Source organism: Mobula hypostoma, chromosome 4 (assembly GCF_963921235.1).
Source record: "Mobula hypostoma chromosome 4, sMobHyp1.1, whole genome shotgun sequence".
Lineage (NCBI taxonomy): Eukaryota > Metazoa > Chordata > Chondrichthyes > Myliobatiformes > Myliobatidae > Mobula > Mobula hypostoma.
Genome location: NC_086100.1, coordinates 155,777,335 through 155,800,090, shown reverse-complemented (window position 1 = coordinate 155,800,090; position 22,756 = coordinate 155,777,335). Strand labels below are relative to the sequence as shown.

Below are 22,756 nucleotides of genomic sequence, written 5' to 3'. Positions count from 1 at the left end.
ATAGGCCATAGACCACAGAACACTACAGCACAGGAGCAGACTCTTTACCCTACAATACCTATAAGGAGATGCTGGACGGATTTGGATTGTTTTCTCTGGAGTATTGGAAGCCGAGGAGATTAGCCCTAATCGAACTTCATAAAATTATGAGAGTCACTGATAGGGTTGACAGCGCCTCTTCTTCCTCAGGAATCTGCGGAGATTTGACATGTCATTAATAAGCCTGACTAACTTCTATAGATGTGTGGTGAGAAGTGCGCCAACTGGCTGCATTATGGCCTGGTACGGGAACACCAATGCCTTTGAATGGAAAACCCTACAAAAGGTAGTGCCCAGTACATCATAGGTAAAGGCCTCTCAACCACTGGGCATATCTACATGAAATTTTACTGTAGAAAAACAGCATCCGTCATCAAAGATCCTCACCACCCAGCCCATGCTCTTTTCTCGCTGCTGCCATCAGGTAGAAGGTACAAGATCCCCGGGACTCTCACCACTGGGTTCAAGAGCAGTTACTACTCCTCAATCGTCAGGCTCGTAAACAAAAGGGGATAACTACACTCATTCTACTTCTGGTGTTCCCACAGCCGATGGTCTCACTTCAAGGACTCTTCGTCTTGTTACTTCATGCTTGTTATTTATTGTTATTTATTTAAATCTGCATTTGCAGTTTGTTGTCTATTGATTCTGTTTACAGTTACTGATCTAAGGATTTGCTAAGCATGCCCGAAGGAAAATGAATCTCAGGATTTTATGTGGTGACATGTATGTACTCTGATAACAATTTTTACTTTAAACTTCGAGGTTCTTTATCTCAGAGTAAAAATGTTGAATATTGGAGTGTACAGCTTTAGATTAAGAGGAGAAAAGTTTAAAGGGGATATATGGGGCGTTTTTTTTACACAGACACCGGTGTGTACTTCGAACACACTGCAGAAGTGGTGGTGGTAGAAGTAGGTGAGACAGTGACGTTCAATATGCTTTTAGATAGGCACCTGAATACACAGCAAACATGATAGCAAATTAAACCAGTCTATTCTGCCTGAACAGGATCCATATCCCTCCATTCCCTGTATATTCATGCTCTATTTTAAAACATTAACACATGATCCTGATCAACCTACCATGGAGAACCTTGTCTAATACTTTACTAAGCTCCACGTAGACAACATCAGCTGCCCTGCTCTCATATTCATCTTGGTCATCTTTTCAAAAGGCTCAATCAAGCTTGAAAGACATAACTTGCCTGACACAAACCAATGCTGACACTCACTAATTACCCCAGTCTCTTCCAAATGTGATTAACCCTATCCCTAATATCTCTCCAACAGCTGTATAACCAAAGGGAATATCTGTGATAGGTAGGAGGATAAATTGTTAATAGGCGAGTCTGGGGGTAAAAGAAGTGTTGCAAATAGTGGTCAGGGTATTCTCGCTGAGAGGGTAAAACAGAGTGAGTATCACAAGCAGATGACATACAGCAAAAAATGACCAGCTGAGATATAGACAGGAAGCAAAGTATCGGAAGTGCAGATTTGAATCCAGAAGATGGAACATGCCCAGGTAGAAGATGAAGAGTTGCTTCTCACCTTTGTGCTATAGAGTCAAGTTGCAGAGAAGTACAGCACAGATATAGGCCATTCTGCCCATCTAGTCCATGTCAAAAACATTTAAACTGCCTCCTCCCAATGACCCGCACCTGGACCATAGCCCTCCATAACCCTACTATCCATGTACTGTAGCTATCCAAACTTCTCTTAAACATTGAAATTGAGCTCGCATGGACCACTTGTATTGGCAGCTTGTTCCACACCCTCATGACCTACTGAGTGAAGAAGCTTCCCCTCATGTTTCCCTTAAACTTCTCACCTTTCACCCTTAATCCATAATCTCAAGGTAGTCCCACCTAACCTCAGTGGAAAAAGCCTGCTTGCATTTACCCTATCTATACCCTTCATAATTTTGTATGCGTATTGGGTGTGTTGAGTCTCCATATAGCAGTGCAGAAGGCCACTGACAGATGTCAGAAAGGGAATGAAGTGGAGAATTAAATGAACATCTATGGGAATTTTATTAGTCTAGTTCAATATAGATAAAGTTCAGTATTACATAGCAAAAGCCGCTACAGCATGCCTGTGATCCTGGTTATGGGGTTGGGGGTGGTAGAGCAGGGACAGTGACTAGAAGAGAGATGCAGGGTGAAGCAGGAGGTACTACTTTGAATTGATGGACCATTTGGTTTCCAGAAGGATAGTGCTTGATTCTTACTGGGTAGAGTAGGATTACTTGGGGGAATGCGGCTCACTCACTGACAGACAATAGCTTCACAAACACATATTACTGGCAGGCCTCTCATAGTGTGTCTACTGAATCCAGTTATGGATCACCACAGGTTGAGTGTCAAGCTGTCATCTGATGCAATGTCCTTCTCAGTAAGGACAGGAAGAGCAGTGGCATACTTAACGTTCAGACAGTGATGTGTTTCCTGTCATTATCCAACGTTGTCAGAGAGCTGTGAGTGCATATTCATTGATGCTTATTAAAGTGCCTTTGGCTAGATGTTACAACATGGTACGGTGCTCATATTGTGTGGTTATTGTGTGGTAATGTGAGAGAGTAGCTTCTTCAATGGATATGTAAAGCAGAAAGTATGAGTTCATATTCTGGATTCATGGCTTGAGAATTTAAAATCATCTAATTACATGTATCTGGAATTAAAGTCGAGTGCTAGCAATGTTGGCCATGAAAATGGTCATCCTGGCAGAAGGAATCCTGCTGTTTTTAGCTGGCCTGGTCTGGATGTGACTTTTACCTCAGATCACTGTGAATTTCCTCTGAAATGACCCAGGAGTAGAACACTACAAAACAGGAACAGGACTATGTGATGAACATTATATCAACTTAAATGAATCTCTTCTGCCTGCACATGATCCAGTTCATGTGCCTATCTAAAAACTTCTTAAAGCCATTATCATATTCGGGCTTCCAGCACGACCCCGGCAATGTGTCCAGGCACATACCACTCTCTGGATAAAAACCTTGCCCTGCACATCCCTTTGGACTTCCTCCCTCTCACTTTAAAATGATGCCCTCTAGTATTTGACATCTCTACCCTAAGTTCAGGATTCTGGCTGTAAACCCTTTCTAGGTATCTCATAATTTTATAAAGTTCCATGAGGAAGTGTTCCAGCCTCTGACACTCCAGAGAAAGCAATCTACAGTATATTTGCCCACTCTCTCCCTATAGTTCACCCCCTTTAATCCAGGCAGCATCCTGTTAAATCTCTTCTGTACCCTTTCCAAAGCCTCCACATTCTTCTTGCACATAATAAAGTTGAACTAAAGTTTCATAGAACAGCATCATGACCTCCCAGCTGTTGTACCCTGTGCCTCTATCAATGAAGGGAAGCATCCCCAATGCCTGCTTTATCACTCTTCAGCTTGCGTGGCCATTTTCAACGAGGGATAAACTTGGACTCCAAGATCACTCTGTACATCAGTGCCGTTTAGGATCATAAAATACTGTGAATGGCAGGGGAATGGGATAATGGCATAGTGTATGTTGTCCTTGCCAACATCTCATGAATACTTAATTAAACTTTTGAATATTGAATAGTCACTTATGAATGAATGATGGCATTCTTTGTTCTGTCTCATCACACCTGCTCTGGTTTCCTATTCTGGGTCTCATCGACATCTATTCCCAGGATGATGCTTACCTTTCTAGGACATCAAATGAGCTTCGGCATATGACACATTCTCTGCAACGTCCACCATCGTCAACGGGATCCGACCACCAGACACATCTTTACCATGCCCCCACCCCCACTCCTTGCTTTCTGCAGGGATCACTCCCTTGTGATTCCCTTGTCCATTCGTCCCTCTCCACTAAACTCCCTCCTGGCACACATCCTGCCAGTGACAGAAAAGCCACATCTACCCATTCACCTCCTCCCTCACCTCCATTCAGGGCCCCAAACGGTCCTTCCACATGAGGCAACACTTCACCTGTGAATCTTTTGGGGTCCTCTATTGCTCCTGATGTGGCCTCCTCAACAGTGGTAGTTCCCAATATAAATTGGAGGACTGGTTTGGCGAGCACTTCTACTACATCTGCCAGAAGTGGCATTGCCTGGCAGTCAACCATTTTCATTTCTATCCCCATTCCTGTTCTGACATGTCAATCCATGGCCTCCTCTTTTCCAACAATGAGGCCACACAGGGTAGAGTTGCAACACATCTTTTCTGTCTAGGTAGCCTCCAACCTGATGGCATAAGCATTGATTTTTCCTTCTGGCAATTTTTTTCCCCTCCCTATTCTCTTTTCTTCTATTGTCCAATCTGGCCTCTTGCCTCTTCTCCTCGCCTGCCTATCATCTTCCGCTGGTGCCCCTCCTTCTTCCCTTTCTCCCATGGTCCTTCTTCTCTAGATAGTCCTCCTTCCCCTCCCTCCACTTTTTTTTATTCTGGTGTTTTTCCCCTTCCTTTCTGGCCCTGAGGAAGGGTCTTGACCCAAAACAGTGACTGTTTACTCATTTCCTGCTGAGTTTCTCCAGCATTTTGTGTGTGTTACTCATGGTTTCCTATTGTTGCTGCTGATGTTCCGTGGAGGAGCTCACACGCAGCCCTGCCACTCACCCTTTCTGCTCAGTCAGTTTTAAAGCCATCATCATTCAACCCAGCCACACTCTGACAATCAGGCTCTTTTCGTTTTTGTCCGAGAGTTATAAATAGATTGGGATGAAGGTCAGACTGAAATTCCGCTGGCATTTCAATGAGTGTTCAGGAGCCTTTGCACAGAAACAACTTGCAGTTAACACATTTAACCTGGTAAAAAGCCTTCAGGCACTGCACGGAAACATTAACAGACTCAATTTATCATCTAACGCATATCATCAATTTATTGGGTCCATGCCAGTTCCCAAGGGATCATTGCCATCAGCCCCACAACCCTTCTCCTTATTTCCCTGTCTCCTTACAACATACTCTCTCTCATACATCCCATCAACTTTTTGAGTCTTATTACAAGTGCTCTTCACAAAATGATAATTTACAGCTGATAAATTTATCTACCACCTTGACTTTGGGACACAGGAAAAGAGCACTTGGTGGAAATCCATATGATCACAGGCGGAACATATGTACTCTATCGCTCAATTCAGGAGTCCCTGGAGCTGTAACGTAGCAGCAATAACTGCAGTGTTGCCTCTACTGAATCACACCAGGAAAGAGTGGGAGAAGTTTATTTAAATAAGCCCTAAAGGAGTTGGCAGAGTTGATCAGGGTTGGAATTATTGGCTTCCCTGTGAACCTTCTGCTCAGGGTGAGGTGAGATGGCATTTAAGGTTGGTGTTTAATTCTAAGTAAAACACCTGTGAATCTGTCAGACTTAATAGGTGCTGGTGAGAGGTCAGACTCTAGGAATTAGAATACTTGGAAATTCTGAGTCATAGAACCATGCAGTTGCTGCAGGCTTGTGAAAAATTATATCTAGTGCTGTCTGTTCTGTTACCCTGCAAATTTTTCCTCTCTTTGACACATCCTTCAGGTGAGTCCATGCTAATGGATGAGAAAAACTGAGGAAAATTCTGAAATGAGTGACTGGCAGAAGTGGCCGTCTCCAATGGCCAACAGACGAAGAGAAAGAGCAAGTTATCGAAAGTTAGGGCTGAAGAGTTATACAATTGCACAGCATGGAAACAGGGCTTTCGGCCCAAATGGTCCATGCTGACTGAGATTTCACTGATTCAAAGTTAAAGCACATTTATTATCAAAGTATGTATGCAATATACATCCTGGGATTCGTTTTCCCCACAGACAGCCACAAAACTAAGAAACATCATGGATCCCATTCAAAGAAAACATCAAACACCCAACGTGAAAAAAATAAACAAATTATGCAAGCAGCAAAAAATGAGTGAAACACGCAGAATATAAAACATCAAACAATTGAAACAGTCCAGGAATATTCACAAAGTTTAGTTGACTTCAGTTCAATTTAGTGCTGCAAGCCACAGAGCCAGTACAAAGTCGCACAAAATAGCAATATAAAAAGGAATAACCAGAAACTAGAAACACATCATAGCATGAACTACAGACTCCAATACACAAACCACCTCGATTAAACCAAGACTTCGGCACCTTCCTCAGGGAGCACCTAGAGAGAGCGAGAGCATGAGAGAGAGAGAGTGCGATTAGACAGATGCAGGCACCTTCCTCTGGCAACGAGTGAGAGGGAGAAAGACCAGTCCATTGCAGATAGATGGTGCTGCAGGCACTCACTTGCCTTCCGCTCTCATCCCCATTGATTTGAATCTTGCTCTCTGCTTTAATAGTCAAGATCAGCGAGAAATGGAGTCGATCATGGGCTTCTTGGCCTCCAGGCCGTACATCCTACTCCAAACCACACTGAACTCCTCTAGAGACAGCAAAGTGTCAGATCGCTCAATCGGCCCGAAAACGTGCCATCAAAATGTAAATCATTGGTTCCAGTAGTTGCAGAATCACATTTGAAATAAGCATCAGTAAAAGAAGTAGTTTTGTGAATTGTCTTAAATAGTTGCCTTTGGCCGCATTGTTCGCTGGCACCATCTTCTTCCGCTTGCCCACATTTGGTTCAGATAGCTCTAACCCTTTTCTATCCATATACCTGTCCAAGTGCCTTTTAATGTACAGTACCTACATCGACTAGTTCTCTAACCCCAGCTCTGGAAAAAAACTGTATGCATTGGTCCTATCTATGTCCTTCATGATCTTTAACAACTTCTTTAAGATCACACCTCATTCTCCTAAACTCATTGAAAAGTCCCCACTTGCTCAACCTCTATCTATTAACAGAGAGAGCTAAAGTCCTGAGAATATCCTTTTGCGTCTAAAAGGCTTAATGTCCCTAGTTGGAAGAAGAGATGTTGTTCATCCATTAGTGGATCTCCTTGTGACAGTGCAGGAGGTCACAGACAGAAGTCAGAGTGAAAGAAGTCCCAGTTTCCTGCCCTGTTAATTCTCCAGCAATAAAAAGATAGTTGTGAAAGACTGGAAGTCAGTGGGTTAAGCAGTATCTATCAATGCTGAAAAGTTTTGAGAGAATGGATGTGGAGAGAATGTTTCTATTAGTTGAACAAGACTAAGATTCAAGGGCACAGCCTCAGAATAAAGAGACACCCCTTTAAATCTGAGATAAATGAGGAAAAATTTATTCAGCCGGATGCCGGTGAACCTGCAGAATTCATTGCCACAGAGATCTAAAGAGGCCTAGTCACTGAGTGTATTTAAGACAGAAGTTGATAGGTTCTTGATCCGTAAGAGGGTTAATGGTTACAAGGGGAATTTTTTAAAAATCAGCCCATGATTGAATGGCAAAATAGACACAATGGTGCAAATGGTGCTCCTATATCTAATGGTCTTTGATGTGGAAGCAAAGAGTTGGTCGACTTTTCAGGCAGTTCACTTTCACTCTGATCTGTCAGTCTGTGGCCTCCTCGAATGTTATAATGAAACCCAATATAAACTTGAGGATCAACACACAAAATGCTGGTAGAACTTAGCAAGTCAGGCAGTATCTATGTAGAGGAATAAAGTGTTGACCTTTCAGACTGAGACCCTTCATCAGGACCAAAATGTTGGCACTTCATTCCTCTCCATAGATGCTGCCTGACCTGTTGAGTCCTTCCAGTATTTTGAGTGTGTTATTCTGGATTTCCAACATCTGCAAACTCCTGGGTTGAGGATCAACACCTAATCTGCCACCTGAATGTGTTTTAATCTTCTAGATTCAATGTTCCTATCACCATAATTAACAAAAAAACACAAGGACATTATCTCACAAATTGACTGTTGTAGCTTCTAAGATTGGAACAGAGACTGCATTTGAAAAGTACTCTATAAATCACTTTGGATTGTTTTGTGGCTTGGAAAGATTCCCTACAAGTGTGGGTGTTTTATTTAAATCTACATTAACATTGCACTGAGAGAAATGCAATCCTGAAATGCACACAACCCGATTTCATACATTTATGACATTTTGCCATTCTTTAATAATACAACTGTGCGGTTTCGAAAAATAACTGATCGTAATTCATATTGATTTTGGTAGCTGAAAAGATAATTCCCTGCAAATACTCTTTGTCTGGGGTGTGAGTGTGGTGATGAAAATTGAGGGTTAATTCAGGGAAGGATAGTTCCTCTCGTCTAATTGGTAATATTAACAGTAATAATAGCCAGGCTTTAAACAACCTGCATTTAATTACAAAACAACTTAGGGTCGTAAAATTGAACGCTGGTTGCTTGGATCGTTGATAAGTACAAGGGCATATAGAAATGATTCAAAGTCTTTATAATTAATGTGTTAACTCAGAGTTAATGGGCAGTTCTGACTGTCAGTGAAAGTGATTCCTGAGGGGAGTTTAGAAGAAAGGGTAAAGAGATTACTGGCTCAGTTAACATCTCCTGCTGCCAATAAACACTGAGTGTGACTTAAGGCTGATTTATACTTCTGCGTCAACCCGACGCCGTAACCTGCGCAAGTGGCCAACGCGAGTTGTGAGCATTTATACTTGTGCGTTGGTGTGTCTGCATTGCTCTGCAATTCGAGCACGTCGCACATGCGCACACACCTTCACGCGCAAGGCTTCGTGGTCATGGTAGTCTTTCTAGGGGTAAAGTTTAAAGCCGGTGTCTTTTATCGTGAAAGCGAAATGTGTCCTCCATAATTTCGGAGGTCTGTAAAGCTTTATGGAAAGCATTGCAGCCAGAGTTCCTTCCCTGCCATTCAGTTGCCCAATGGGAAGCTATTGCAGAGTAGGAGGAAATACGATGCTACCAAGTGGACCAATCACAGTTGTTCGGTCTGCGTTGCCGTGACGTGTAGTTATATTTTGGGAGAGGTACGCGTCAGGCTACGGTGTAGGGATCTGCGTAGGCTCTGCGTAGGGTTTGCGGCAACACCATACCTACGGTGTCGATTTGACACAGAAATATAGATCAGCCTTTAAAGGGAGTACATCTATTCTGGCCTGAAATAATTAGCAGACAACAAACACTTGCCTGGTCAGGATTCAAATGTTCGGACAGATTGGGGTTGGATTTTTAAATGTACTTATTTATTTAGCAATACAGAGCAGTGTGGGCCCTTCTGGCCCTTCAAGCCCCAGCAATCACCGACAAACACAATTAACCTTAACCTAATCTTGGAACAATGTACAATGACTCATTAGCCTACTAATTGGTATGTCTTTAGACTGTGAGAGGAAACCGAATCACCCAGGGAAAACCCACACATTCCCCAGGGAGAATGTACAAATTCCTTACAGACCAGTGCCAGAATTGAAATCCGAACTCCGAGCTGTAATAGTGTCGCTCTGCCACTTTGTTCTTTGATGGTCAGGTGACAATGCTAATTAGGCACTTGGTGGTAAATTGTCCTTTGTATTATGTTCAGCTTGTCCAGCTACTCCTTTAATTTGGGTATAGTTTACCTCCTGGAAAGGAGGAGAGACTAAGGAAATTGGAGTAGAGAACGCTTGGGAAGAGGGTATAATTGAGTTGTGGGGGTAAAATGGCAGGGTCAAATATATGACCTAAATGAAATTCAGACTTTTCAGATTCTTACTTTTTAAAAACCTTACTTCTCTTTAAGCGAAAATCTCCTGTTTCTCCAGCAGTCTGTCGATTTTTCTGAATCCAGCTACCTAGAATTTTGAGGAGAGAGTCTAGACTCCTGTGAATGGAGTGTTTAGTTTGATGTTCTGGTCGGGGAAACCATCTCACAGGATCCAACAGCAGAAAGCAGAAAAAGCTGGGGGAAAGAAAACCCAACAGGTCAGGCAGCATCTGTGGAAGTCAGGAAATAAATAAGTGTATTATTGACATATCAGAATCAGATTTAATATCACTGGCATATGTTGTGAAATTTGTTAACTTTACGACAGCAGTACAATAAAATACATGATAAATATAGAGAAACGACTAAGTGTATATATTTGTCTATTAAATAGTTAGGTTAAAATGAGTAGTGCAAAATAACAAATAAAATAGTGAGGTATTGTTCATGGGTTCAAAGTCCATTTTGAAATCGGATAGCAGAGAGGAAGAAGCTGTTCCTGAATCACTGAGTGTGTGCCTTCAGGCTTCTGTACCTCCTTCATGATAGTAACAGTGTGAAGTGGGCAGGTCCTAGGTGGTAGGGATCCTTAATAATGGATGCTGCCTTCCTAAGGCATGGATCCTTGAAGATATCTTGGATACAACAGAGGCTGGTATCCGTGATAGAGCTTACAAGTCTCTACAACTTATTTCAATCTTGTGCAGCAATAGCCATCCCTGCCTACACCAGACAGTGAGGCAGCCAGTCAGAATGCTTTCCATGGTACATTTGTGGAAATTTTCAAGTGTTTTAGTTGACAAACCAAATCTCCTCAAACTCCTAATGAATTATAGCCACCGTCTTGCCTTCTTTATAGCTGCATCAATATGTTGGGACCAGTTTAAGTCCAGTAGAGATATTGACACCCAGAAATTTGAAATTGATCACTCTCTTCACTTCTGATCCCTCTATGAGGATTGGTTCATCTTACCCTTCCTGAAGTCCACAATCAGCTGTTTGTCTTACTGATGTTGAGTGCCAGGTTGTTGCTGCAACGTCACACAACTAACTGATATATCTCACTCCTGTGCACCCTTTCATCAAGATCTGAAATTCTGCTAACAATGGTAATATCATCATCAAATTTACAGATGGCATTTGAGCTGTGCCTAGCCATACAGTCATGGGTGTAGAAAGAGTAGAGCAGTGGCTAAGCACTCACCCCCATGGAGCACCAGTGTTAATTGTCAGTGAGGTGAAAATGTTAATTTCCAATCCGCACAGACGGTGGTCTTCCGATTATAAAGTCAAGAATCCAGGTGCACAGAGAAATACAGAGGCCTAGGTTCTGCAGCTTTTCAATCAAGACTGTAGGAATGATGGTGTTAAATACTGAGCTATAGTCAATAAACAGCATCCAGACTTGGGTATTAGCATTGTCCAGGTGATTCAAGGCTGCATGGAGACCCACTGAGATGGCGTCTGCTGTAGACCTATTGTGGCGATCGGCAAATCGCAGTGGGTGCTGGTCCTTCCTGAGAAGGGGTTGATTCTGGTCATTACCAACCTTTCAAAGCATTTCATCACCATAGATGTGAGTGCTACCGGACGATAATTGTTGAGGCAGCTCGCGCTGTCTTCTTGGACACTGGCATAATTGTTGCCCTTTTGAAGCATGTGGCATCTGTAGCAGTGAGAGATTGAAAATGTCTTTGAATACTCTTCCAGTTGGTTGGCACAGGTTGTCAGAGCCTTACCAGGTACTCTATTGGGCCCTGTTACCTTGCAAGGGTTCATCCTCTGGAAAGGCAGTCTAACATCGGCCTCCGAGAGAGAAATCGCAGGGTTATTGGATGCTGCAGGGATCCTCATAGCTCTGGTTTTATTCTCCCTTTCAAAGTGAGCGTAAAAGGCATTGAACTTGTCTGGTAGCAAAGCTTTGCTGACATTCACGTCATTGAGTTTTGCTTTGTAGGAAGTAATTGCTTGCAAACCCTACCAGAGTTGACATGCATCGGATGTTAGCTCCAACCTATCCCGGAATTGTTTCTAGGCTCTTGAAACAGTCCTCAGCAAGTCCTACCTGGTTTTCTTATACAGACCTACACTGCCACATTTAAAGTTGCTGGTGAATGCAGCAGGCCAGGCAACATCTCTAGGAAGAGGTACAGTCGATATTTCAGGCCGAGACCCTTCGTCAGGACTAACTGAAGGAAGAGTTAGTAAGAGATTTGAGAGGGGGAGGGGGAGATCCAAAATGATAGGAGAAGACAGGAGGGAGAGGGATGGAGCCAAGAGCTGGACAGGTGATTGGCAAAAGGGATATGAGAGGATCATGGGACAGGAGGCCCAGGGAGAAGGAAAGGGGGGGTGGGAACCCAGAGGATGGGCACGGAGTATAGTCAGAGGGACAGAGGGAGAGAAAGGAGAGTGAGAGAAAGAATGTGTGTATAAAAATAAATAGCGGATGGGGTACGAGGGGAAGGTGGGGCATTAGTGGAAGTTAGAGAAGTCAATGTTCATGCCATCAGGTTGGAGGCTACCCAGACAAAATATAAGGTGTTGTTCCTCCAACCTGAGTGTGGCTTCATCTTTACAGTAGAGGAGGCCGTGGATAGATATGTCAGAATGGGAATGGGATGTGGAATTAAAATGTGTGGCCACTGGGAGATCCTGCTTTCTCTGGCGGACAGAGCGTAGGTGTTCAACAAAATGGTCTCCCAGTCTGCGTCGGGTCTCGCCAGTATATAGAAGGCCACATCGGGAGCACCGGACGCAGTATATCACCCCAGCCGACTCACAGGTGAAGTGTCGCCTCACCTACCAGCAACAGCAGAATACAAAATGCAGTTACAGAGAAAGTGCAGTGCAGGCAGACGATAAGCTTCAAGGCCATGAAGAGGTAGCTTGTGAAGTCAAGGGCCCATTTCATCGTACAAGAGATCCATTCATTAGCTTTGTAACAGAAGCTCTCCTTGATCCTGGTGGAAAATGAGGAAGGAGGGGTCTTTGATGTTATTTACAAAATGCAGTGAGAAATGTGGACGGAGTCTGTGGGGGGGGGGGGGGAGGCTGCTCTTTGTGATGTGACCTGCTGAGAGCTTCTTATACAGAGATATTGTAAGAATTTCAAGACTAGCACCCTTCAACAGAACCAGAAAGAGGAAATAGTTTAGTTTTAGGTGGAAGTGAATATTGGGGAGAGATAAGTAGAGCAAAAGCACTCTGATAGGGTGAGACCAGATAGGTTAAATGTGGGAGCTATGCAGCCATTTAGATTTGATTAAGCTTCTTTGTTTGTGTAATGTGCTGCCAAAATGAAAACTGTGGAAGATACTCAGAAGGACAGACCTCATAAAATGAAGGAAAAACTGAGCCAAAATGATTAGAGCCTGAAGTAGCCAATTCTGTTAAAGACACAATAAAATAGCGAGTTACCTATGTGAGAAAATTGGTATCAAGTCCCACAGGGTGCCTCTGTCTCCCTCAGGATCTCTAGAACTTTCCAGCTGGGTAAGCTCCTTGTGGTCAAAAGTTTGCTTTTCTCCACCGAAACACAGAGGAACAGATGGTACAACATGATCCACATCAATGAGGCTAGGTTCATCCTTGATAACAGCTAAGACTGGTCGTGCTTTGGCATGTAATTATATGGTGTTTGTGTATGCAGATTATATACACAGCTTAATGTAGTCACACACAATGAAGGCATTCTCAATGAGGAAACCATTCGGTAAATATTTTGCCCCCAATGTTCTTAAAACCCTGAAAATTACATTCCTGTGATTAAAATCCATTTTGAATATCCAAGTGAAATTGAAACTGGTTCAGGAGACTGACAGTCATGATACAGGGCAAGAGATGGGCCACATCTACATTACAGACAGCAATACTGACAGCACCTCCCAAATGGTCAGACTGGCTTTTCTCCTACCATAAAGAAGGAACTTCCATTCCATGTATCCAGTCTCTGTTTCCACACTGTTATCTGCTCCAGTCAATTCTTGTCACAGACCCAGTGGTAAAGACAATGAAGGCTTGATCAGACCACTTGCTAGAAAACATGGCCTTTCCCTTGCTGTGATTCACTCTGACCTGAGGCTAGTTCATGCTGTTGCCAATCAACCCATAGAGAAACCATTGGTCCAAGCAGAAGAATGTAATATTGTCCATTTCCAGGGAGATTTGACCAATTGTGTCTTCTACCTCAGACTGTCACCTATTTTATGCTTTTGTTCTTTCTGATACAGCAAAAGGCTTAATAGAACATACAAGCATAACATAGGAGAGAGGAAAGTCTTGCCTGGTTACGTAGTTGATTAGGAGACTTTGAGTTCCCCATCTGTAAAATTGAACTACGCTGGTGATATCCATGTAGAATGTTCATATCCAGATTTCAGCTTCCCTTCCCGAAATCCATTTCAAAATTCAAAGTAAATTTACTATCAATGTACTTATATGTCACCATCTACTACCTTGAGATTCATTTTCTTGAAGGCATACACAATAGAACAAAGGAATACAATGGAATCAACAAAAAACTACACACAAGCAGACTGATAAACAACCAATCTGCAAAAGACAAACTATGCAAGTAAAAAATACTAAATAAATATACAAAGAACATGAGTTGTGGGGTCGAGGAATTAGCTTAGAGTTGAGGTGTGTGAAGATATCCGTGCTGTTAAGGTGTTGATAGTTGAAGAGTAATAACTGTTCCTGAACTTGGTGGTGTGGGACCTAAGGCTCCTGTACCTCCTTCCCAATTGCATTTGGAAGGTGTGTTCATCCTATACAAGTGCCATACCCTATCAGAAGATTTCCCATTGTTCAAGATGACTAAGCAGGTGTCCAATCTCTGTGGCACGCACGTGAAACTCTGTCCACTATATCAGTATTGGAATGTCAGAGATCTTTCTGTGCAATTCTGGTCCAAGTGGATCACCTGACTCAGAAAAGATTTGATTCAGCTGCTGCTGGCATTGGAGAGAATCTTGTAACCCACAGTAAGATGGCTCACACTGATTTATGATCTTCCTCCTCTCCTCTTTCTACTTGTAGCCAAGGCTGATGACTTTCCTCATTGTTCCATTTGGGCACTCTCAACAGGTCTGGGTTCCTCCAAACCCACAGGTGTAACTGCAACATGGATACACTTTTACGAGTGCTATTCATTTCAAAGGAGCAGTTGAAGCTCACACAGGGTCAGTGGCAAGTCCAAGTTCTCCCACTTGCTATGGTGTAAAATTCTGGGAATTCTGGGAGGCTGTACTCTCTTTCCATTGTACAGGCTAATGTAGAAGGATTAGCCAACGCCCCCCCCCCCAATTACCCATCCCCTTCTCCCTCTCTCACCTCATCTCACCTATCAACTTCCCAGCTCTTTACTTCATCCCTCCCCCTCCAGGTTTCACCCATCACCTGGTGGTTCTCTCTCCCCTCCCCCCACTTCTTAAATCTACTCTTCAGCTTTATTTTCTCCAGTCCTGCCAAAGGGTTTCAGCCAGAAACCTTGACTGAACTTTTTTTTCCATAGATTTTGCTAGGTCTGCTGAGTTCCTCCAGCATTTTGTGTGCGTAAAAAGTTTTGTCCTTAATACCAAGCTGTCCTCTTTCTTAAGACTATGGATCATGAAGCACACTGAGGCAACGTCCACACTAGACCGGATAAATCCATAACGGAAGCTTTTTCTCTTCGTTTTGACCCTCCGTCCACATTGAAATGACTTTTTCCTCCCTCGAAGATGGAGCTTTTCAGAAACGCTCTCCAGAGTGAATAAATCTGAAAACGCCTAATATCTGGCGTAGTGTGTACGGGGTAACCGGTTATTTTTAAAACCGCTGTCATGACGTGCTGGAACAAATGGTGGCGACAGCGCGGCATTTCATTGCTTTCTTGAACGCAACCTCCAACACCACAAAAATATCTGACAATAGATGTGTAACAGCTTAATGTAACATTGTATGGAAATAGAAGATAACACTGATGCAAACATGTTTTATACATTTAACAAGGTGCTTTATTAATGTATTGCTTGTGCAAACATTCAATAGTTGCAATTAACAGGAATTCTGCAGATGCTGGAAACTCAAGCAACACACATCAAAGTTGCTGGTGAAGGCAGCAGGCCAGGCAGCATCTCTAGGAAGAGGTACAGTCGACGTTTCAGGCCAGGATCCTTCGTCAGGACTAACTGAAGGAAGAGTTAGTAAGAGATTTGAGAGGGGGAGGGGGAGATCCAAAATGATAGGAGAAGACAGGAGGGGGAGGTCGAAAATGATAGGAGAATAGCTGCAACTGTCACTTTTGCCCAGTAACTTGTTTTATTGCACATGTTAAATACAGCAAAATAATACACAAAGACATAGCAAAAGTAAAGGCAAACAAATTAGGTAACAGCAAATTTCACTTTTGCCCAGTAACAAGCCTTATTGCATTTAATCGTAGCTGTCGTCCCTTTCATCGGTGAAGAAACAATGGCTGTAGGAAATGTTTCAGGACAAACGCGCAACAAATCTTTCATTTGGCAATTTCCTTTTAAGTTTTTCTAGTCTGTAACTGGACAAACGTGCACCAAGTATACTGTTTCCTCTTCGCTTGTTTTCTGTGTGTCCTGCGCATGCCCAGTAGGAGGAGATTCGCCCAAATATCCGTTTTAATCAGGACTGAGGTATTTTCAAAAACACAAAATCTTTACGCAAAACCGGTGCTTTCAAAATTATCCGGTCCGGTATGGACGTAGTCTGAGCCTGTTGGAAGAAGTCATGTGGACATACCTCAAGCGGTTGAATGGCGCAGAATCTCAAATGCAAAAGGAGCAGAATTTACATGTTTTTCTGAAGTTGATGCAATTGCTTCAAATTTTCTCATGCTCATAACTTTACTAATATGGTAGGGAACTCGTATTACAGACTGACAAAGCAAGGTCAAACAACATCTTGGCCATACTCATCTGAGCTGTGTTACTGACATCTGTGTAAAGCTCTTTTATCCTGTTTTAGCTACCTTTCCCAAAGCCCATTTTAAAGAGTCATAGTCATAGTCATAGCCATACTTTATTGATCCCGGGGGAAATTAGTTTTCGTTACAGTTGCACCATAAATATTTAAATAGTAATATGTAAATTATGCCAGGAAATAAGTCCAGGACCAGCCTATTGGCTCAGGGTGTCTGACCCTCCAAGGGAGGAGTTGTAAAGTTTGATGGCCACAGGCAGGAATGACTTCCTATGACGCTCTGTGTTGCATCTCGGTGGAATGAGTCTCTGGCTGAATGTACTCCTGTGCCCAACCAGTACATTATGTAGTGGATGGGAGACATTGTCCAAGATGGCATGCAACTTAGACAGCATCCTCTTTTCAGACGCCACTGTCAGAGAGTCCAGTTCCATCCCCACAACATCACTGGCCTTACGGATGAGTTTCTTGATTCTGTCGGTGTCCATTCTGTACATGTGGGTCATGTCTTCTGGTCTAAGATGAAAAATATTGATGCCATAGCCTTTTAAAGACTCTTGTAAATAAATAAACATACGCATTAACAATTTCACAACTTTTTCAGGATATATTTGTGGAGGAGTAGTCAATTATTTACACAGGAATATCAAAATCAAGGTCAGGTTTATTGTCATATGCACAAGTTCATTGAAAAACTTGCAGCAGCATCAGAAGCACTGAGCATCAGAGAAGCAGCTTTCACAGGGAAACCATAAATTAGGAAACAATTAGACACAGGTTTTACAAGAGAGAAAAAAACAATTAGAACGTAATAAAATAAAATCAAATGTAGTACTGAGTGGTCGTAGCGCTGAGGTAGTGATTAAGATAGTTTAGGTTGTTTCAAGAACTGAATGGGTTAAAGGAAGTAACTGTTCTTGAACCTGGTGCTGTGGCTTCTCGGGCTTCTGCACCTGGTTTCTACGGTAGTGACGAGAAGGTGACGTGGATAGTCGGGATCTTTGATGATTGATATTGCCTTATTAGTCAGCGCCTGATGTCTGATGGTGGGGAAGGATATGTCAGTGATGGATTGGGCTGAGTCCACTACTCGCTGCGGCGTTTTACATTCCTGCACTGTGGAATTGCTGTGTTAGACCATCATGCAACCAGTCAGGATACTTTAAATAGCACATCTGTAAAAATTCCAAAAGTGTTTGATAACTTGCCGAACCTTAACCTTTTATGAAAGTAGCGGTGTTGATGCTCCTTCCTCGTGATTGCATCTATCTGCTTTGTTTAGGACAGAGCATCTGAATACGTTTATGCCTAGGAATTTAAAGCTGCTGACCCCCTCCATGGCTAATCCACCACTCACCATCCTTCCCCTTCCAAAGCAAACAGTGAGCTCCTTAGTTTCACTGAGATGTCATTGTGGTGCACCACACAGCCAATGTCCTATTTCATTCCTGAATGCTGACTCGTGTGGATTACTATTGATTTTACAAGTAAACTGGTATTTAACTGTCATATGTCATTACTCTGCCTGCTGTTTTATAAAGGGTACTAATCTATTAAAAATAACAGGTTGATGTGCTAATATAATAGACAAAAAGGACATTTTTAGTGCTCATTCACTAAAGGTAGATTTTCCACTAGTAACCCCAGACATTTGTAGATGTCAGTTTATTTACCAATTTAAATTATAAAGAGAGAGACTCCCTGCATCAACACACATCCATACTGGAAAGTACACTGACTGCTCCTTGGGCCTGAAGAGTACTATCATTAGATGATAGTTAACATCTCTGGCCATTAGACTAGCTGTCAGTTAGGTGTCATAGCCTAGGAGCTACAGGCCCAACAACACAAGGTCTGAGGAAATAGGAGTTAAAATATAACCTAATTGACTTTGTTTTCGATTTTTCTTTTCCCATCTTGGCTTCTGCAGCTGCCTACATCTGTTACCACGAGCCTCCAGATGCATAAGCAGATGTGGAGTTGACCTCAATCTGGATTTCAACCTTTGAGTATGCCCATATGACAAGTGAGTACTTTGAGTATGCCCATATGACAAGTGAGTACTTTGAGTATGCCCATATGACAAGTGAGTACTTTGCAAGTGTGTCACCAGATTGAAATTGAGTTGCTTGATTTGAGAAAAAATTAATGCCGTGATATTGCCTTTGAGTAACTTTCTAGGACTAGATATATTGTTGATAGTCGGTGTCATTGCCTCTCGGAATTACAGTGCAAGGCAGAATGGAAAGAAACCATTCTGTCCATTGTATTAGTATCTGCCCTTTGACAGTGATGCAATCTGTGCTTCTCTGCCTAGTCATTTCCTATAGTCCAGCAAGTTATAGAGTAGATATAATCTACTCATTGGCTTTCATCATTCCTTCATGGTACATTCCAGATCATAATACTGTGGGAGCAAAGTATTTCCTCCAGCTCCTGTCTAGTTCTTTTACTAATAACTCTAATGATGCTTGACCCACTGTGTTCCTCCAGCAGTTTGTTTGTTGCACCTTAATGATAACATTAATGAGCACGGGAGCAGCAGGGATGGGTAATACCAGAGGAGGAATTTGGCTTTAGTAAGCAGGTGCCTGAGCCATAGCTGCTGGTTGTATTCACTAATCACAGTCAGGTCAGGCTGATCTGTGGAAATGACGACCAGAGAGAAATCTCTCCCCCTTTGTTTTCAGAGAGTTTTCTGTCTTCTCCTGGCATCAAAGTCACCTCTCTTCTATTTTGCTTTAATTCCCTGACGATGGTGAGTAAGGGCTACCAGCGTTCTGAGAAGTGAGACAAACCTTCATCCATCTGAATTCCACTCCTTTGGAAGGATTTTATGCCCCTTCACCTCAGTATCTCTCTTTCCATCTTTAAGAGTAGCCATTTACTTCCCCAGAAGTTTGTATCTCTTGCCATTTAGTTTTTCAGTTGCAGAAACTCATTGAAATTCCTCTGATAGTTTTCACACTCACCCTTTGGGATTCAAATTTGAAGAGAGGGGAGCTTAGGTGACATGTTAGCACAATGCTTTACACAGCAACCGGGGTTCAATCCCCACTGCAATCTGTAAGGCGTTTGCACATTCTCCCCGTGACTACATGGGGTTTCTCTGGGTGCTCAGTTTCCTTACACAGCCCAAAGACACCAGTTGGTAGGTTAATTGGTCATTGTAAATTGGCGAGGCTCATAACAAGGGGTGCTGGGCAGCGCGACTCGAAGAATAAGAAGAGCCCATTCCATGCTATATCTCAATAAATAAATAAAGTTTCAAAGTCCAAAGCAGGAGTAAGACAGAAGCAAAGTAATGACTGAAATTTCAAAGCAGCTGAAAAGCCTTCAGCAGTTGGCACAGTCCATGTTTGAGTATTGGAATGGTGCTATTTATTTCAAATTCATCCAACAATGGAACTGATAAACTCAACAGATTCTGCAGATGTTAGAAATCCAGAGCAAAATACACAGAATGCTGGAGGAACTCAGCAGGTGTAACAATGGAACTGGCGGGTTTTTGATTTTTATTAAGAGTTGACAGAAAACATAGCCATAACATCATCTAGCTGAGCAGGGAGGATGGACAGAAAGGTGTGTGGAATAGGGAAGAACCTGCAGCAATCGAGAATGACACAAAATGATTGCAGCAGAGAAGGTAGGATGGATTTTGAAGGGAGCTGAAGGTGCTTGAATACCCAGTAGGTACAAACAGGATGACTGGAAGGAAGGACTCCTATATCTTATGGTCTTATAGACATGGAACAGCTCTGGGGAATTTTAACCAGACTTTAGATAGAAAAGGATGTAGATTCAGCAGAGGTGAGGAATTTCTTCCAAAGCTTTGACTGACCACATGGTTAGTTTGTCTCTAAGTTTTACATTATCCTTTCATCACCCTGACACAGGCATTGATAGAAAATCAAGGCCAAAATTACATTGTGAGGCTGGAAAGGCACTTGTTGAAACCTGGACCAACTTAATTAATTACCTCAGAACCTCCAAGACATGTGAGTTCATAGTAAGAAGGTGTAAATGAATAATTGGGTTCCTAGCACATGCAGTTCTGTGAATCCTGGAGGTTCAATTAGCTCTAGAGGAATGTAGATCAATAGAGTGTATTATTTACATCACAGATGGAAACCTGGAAGTTCTGATCAATTTCTTGTTAGGTTCTGGTGCTGCATATCAGATTTTGTTTCATCAGAATCTCAGCATTTGTACTTCTTGACAAAAATTTTCAAGTGTGTTATGACTACAATGGTTCCCTTTGGCCTACTCCTTGATGGATGGAGAGGATCTTCAACCATGGAAAGTTCTGAATATGCTATGATTGTTTTCTACATGTAAGGTACTTCCTCTCAGTCTGATCCCCAAGAGGATGGTTAGAAGACTTATGAACACCAATAAAAAAAGTATACACTCTATAAATCTGAAATAAAACAGAAAATGCTGGAAGTACTCAGCAGGTCAGGCAGCATGTGTGGAAAGGGACATTGGGGTTGGTGCTTATGATCGAAAAGACTGTAGCAGAACTGGGAAAGAGAGAAACTTAGATCATTTTCATCAGCAGTGAATGTAAGGGAGGAATGGGTTTGCACTATTTAGTTGGCATGAGAACAGATAATGTTACAATTATGACGCCCATTATGTGTTTCAGAGATATAAGAAACTGTAGATGCTGGAATCTGAAACAAAATATAAATTGCAGGAGGAACTCAGCAGATTAGGAATCATTTGTAAAAGCAGAGGGATGGTTGATCCTTAGAGTCAAGACCCTGCATCAAGATCATCATCTAACACCACATTCCTGCATCCCTGACCTCTCCCAATCTATTGAGTGCTCTGGGCTTGACATATTGTTAAGCTCTTCTTCTTCTGTCTCCATGTCTACCTATTTGAAATAAACACAGAACAAAAGAGTAACCTAAAGTTGTAGAATTTATTATTGAGTTTGAATATTCAGAAATTGAATCAGAATCAGATTTATTATCACTATCATATGATGTGAAATGTGCTATTTTGTAGCAGCAGTACAGTGCAAAGATATAAAAATCTATAAATTGCAAAAATAAATAAATGCTGCAAAGAGCAGGGTAATGCTCATGTGTTTAGAAATCTGATACCGGAGGGAAGAAGCTACTCATAAATCATTGATCACAGGTCTTCCCTGGTGGTAGTAACAAGCAGAGGGTCCCAGACATTGAGGATTCTTAATGATGGGTGCCACCTTCTTGAGGTACTGCCCCTTGAAAATGTCATTGATGGCAGAGAGGGTAGTGCCCATGATGGAGCTGGCTGAGTATATAATGAGTAGAAAGCAGCTGCAGCTTTCTACTCATTATTGCGTCAATGTGTTGGGTAATTTGAGATGTTGGCTCCAAGGAACTTGAAGCCATCACCACTGACTCCTCAAAGAGGATCGCTGGGTGTTCTTCTGACTTCCCCTTTCCAAAATCCCCAATCAGTTCATTGGCCTTGCTGGCATTAAGTGTAAGGATGCTGTTGTGACACTAGTCAAGAAGCTAATCAATCTTACTCTCCTGTAAGTTTCCTCAACACCAGTGTCAACTTTAAATATATGGATGGCATTTGAACTATGCTCAGCCATACATTCATTAATGTAGAGCGAATAAGTGTATATCCTTGAAATATATTTGGTTACCAGTATTAAAAATTATTCATTGTACTAAGTTCCTATCTGCTCCTTCAGTGTGGTAGTATCTCCAGCCAATGGCCAAAACTCATTTACATTTTTCAAACTAGGCAGAGACAAATTTCTCCCTAATATTCCCACCTCTACATCTTTAACACATCTTAGATAAAATGGGTCATTTTTTCAGCCTTCCTTTTAGGAAGTGACCTATCATCCTGTACATTCTTTCTGGTCTATCTAACCTCTTAGTTTGATAAGAATCTTTGGATCTTACTCTGTAATTTAGAAGCTATGATGCTCCACATGTAGTGTAATGGTTGGTGCAACATTTTACAACACCAGCTATAAGATCAGGCTTCAAATTCCCACTGCTGTCCATAAGGAGTTTACACATTCTCCTTGTGACCGAATGGGTTTCCTCCGGGTGCTCCAGTTTCCACTCGCTCACATTCCAACAATGTACAGTTAGCATTAGTGAGTTGTGGTCATGCTATGTTGTGCCAGAAATGTGGCAACATTTGCGGGGTGTCAGCACAATCCTCACTGATTTAATTTAATATAAACAATGCATTTCA

General features: G+C 42.2%; 1 protein-coding gene across 2 annotated transcripts in view; it reads left to right on the top strand.

Moving 5' to 3' along the window:
• The window catches only part of nrg1 (neuregulin 1), a 931,591-nt gene that overhangs the window by 471,297 nt on the left and 437,538 nt on the right, over positions 1–22,756 (top strand). For both annotated transcript variants that reach the window (XM_063046786.1, XM_063046785.1), the window contains exon 2: positions 18,468–18,563. In XM_063046786.1, coding sequence (XP_062902856.1) covers positions 18,557–18,563 — 7 coding nt within the window. In that variant the 5' untranslated portion in view covers positions 18,468–18,556. The remainder of the gene's footprint in view (positions 1–18,467; positions 18,564–22,756) is intronic.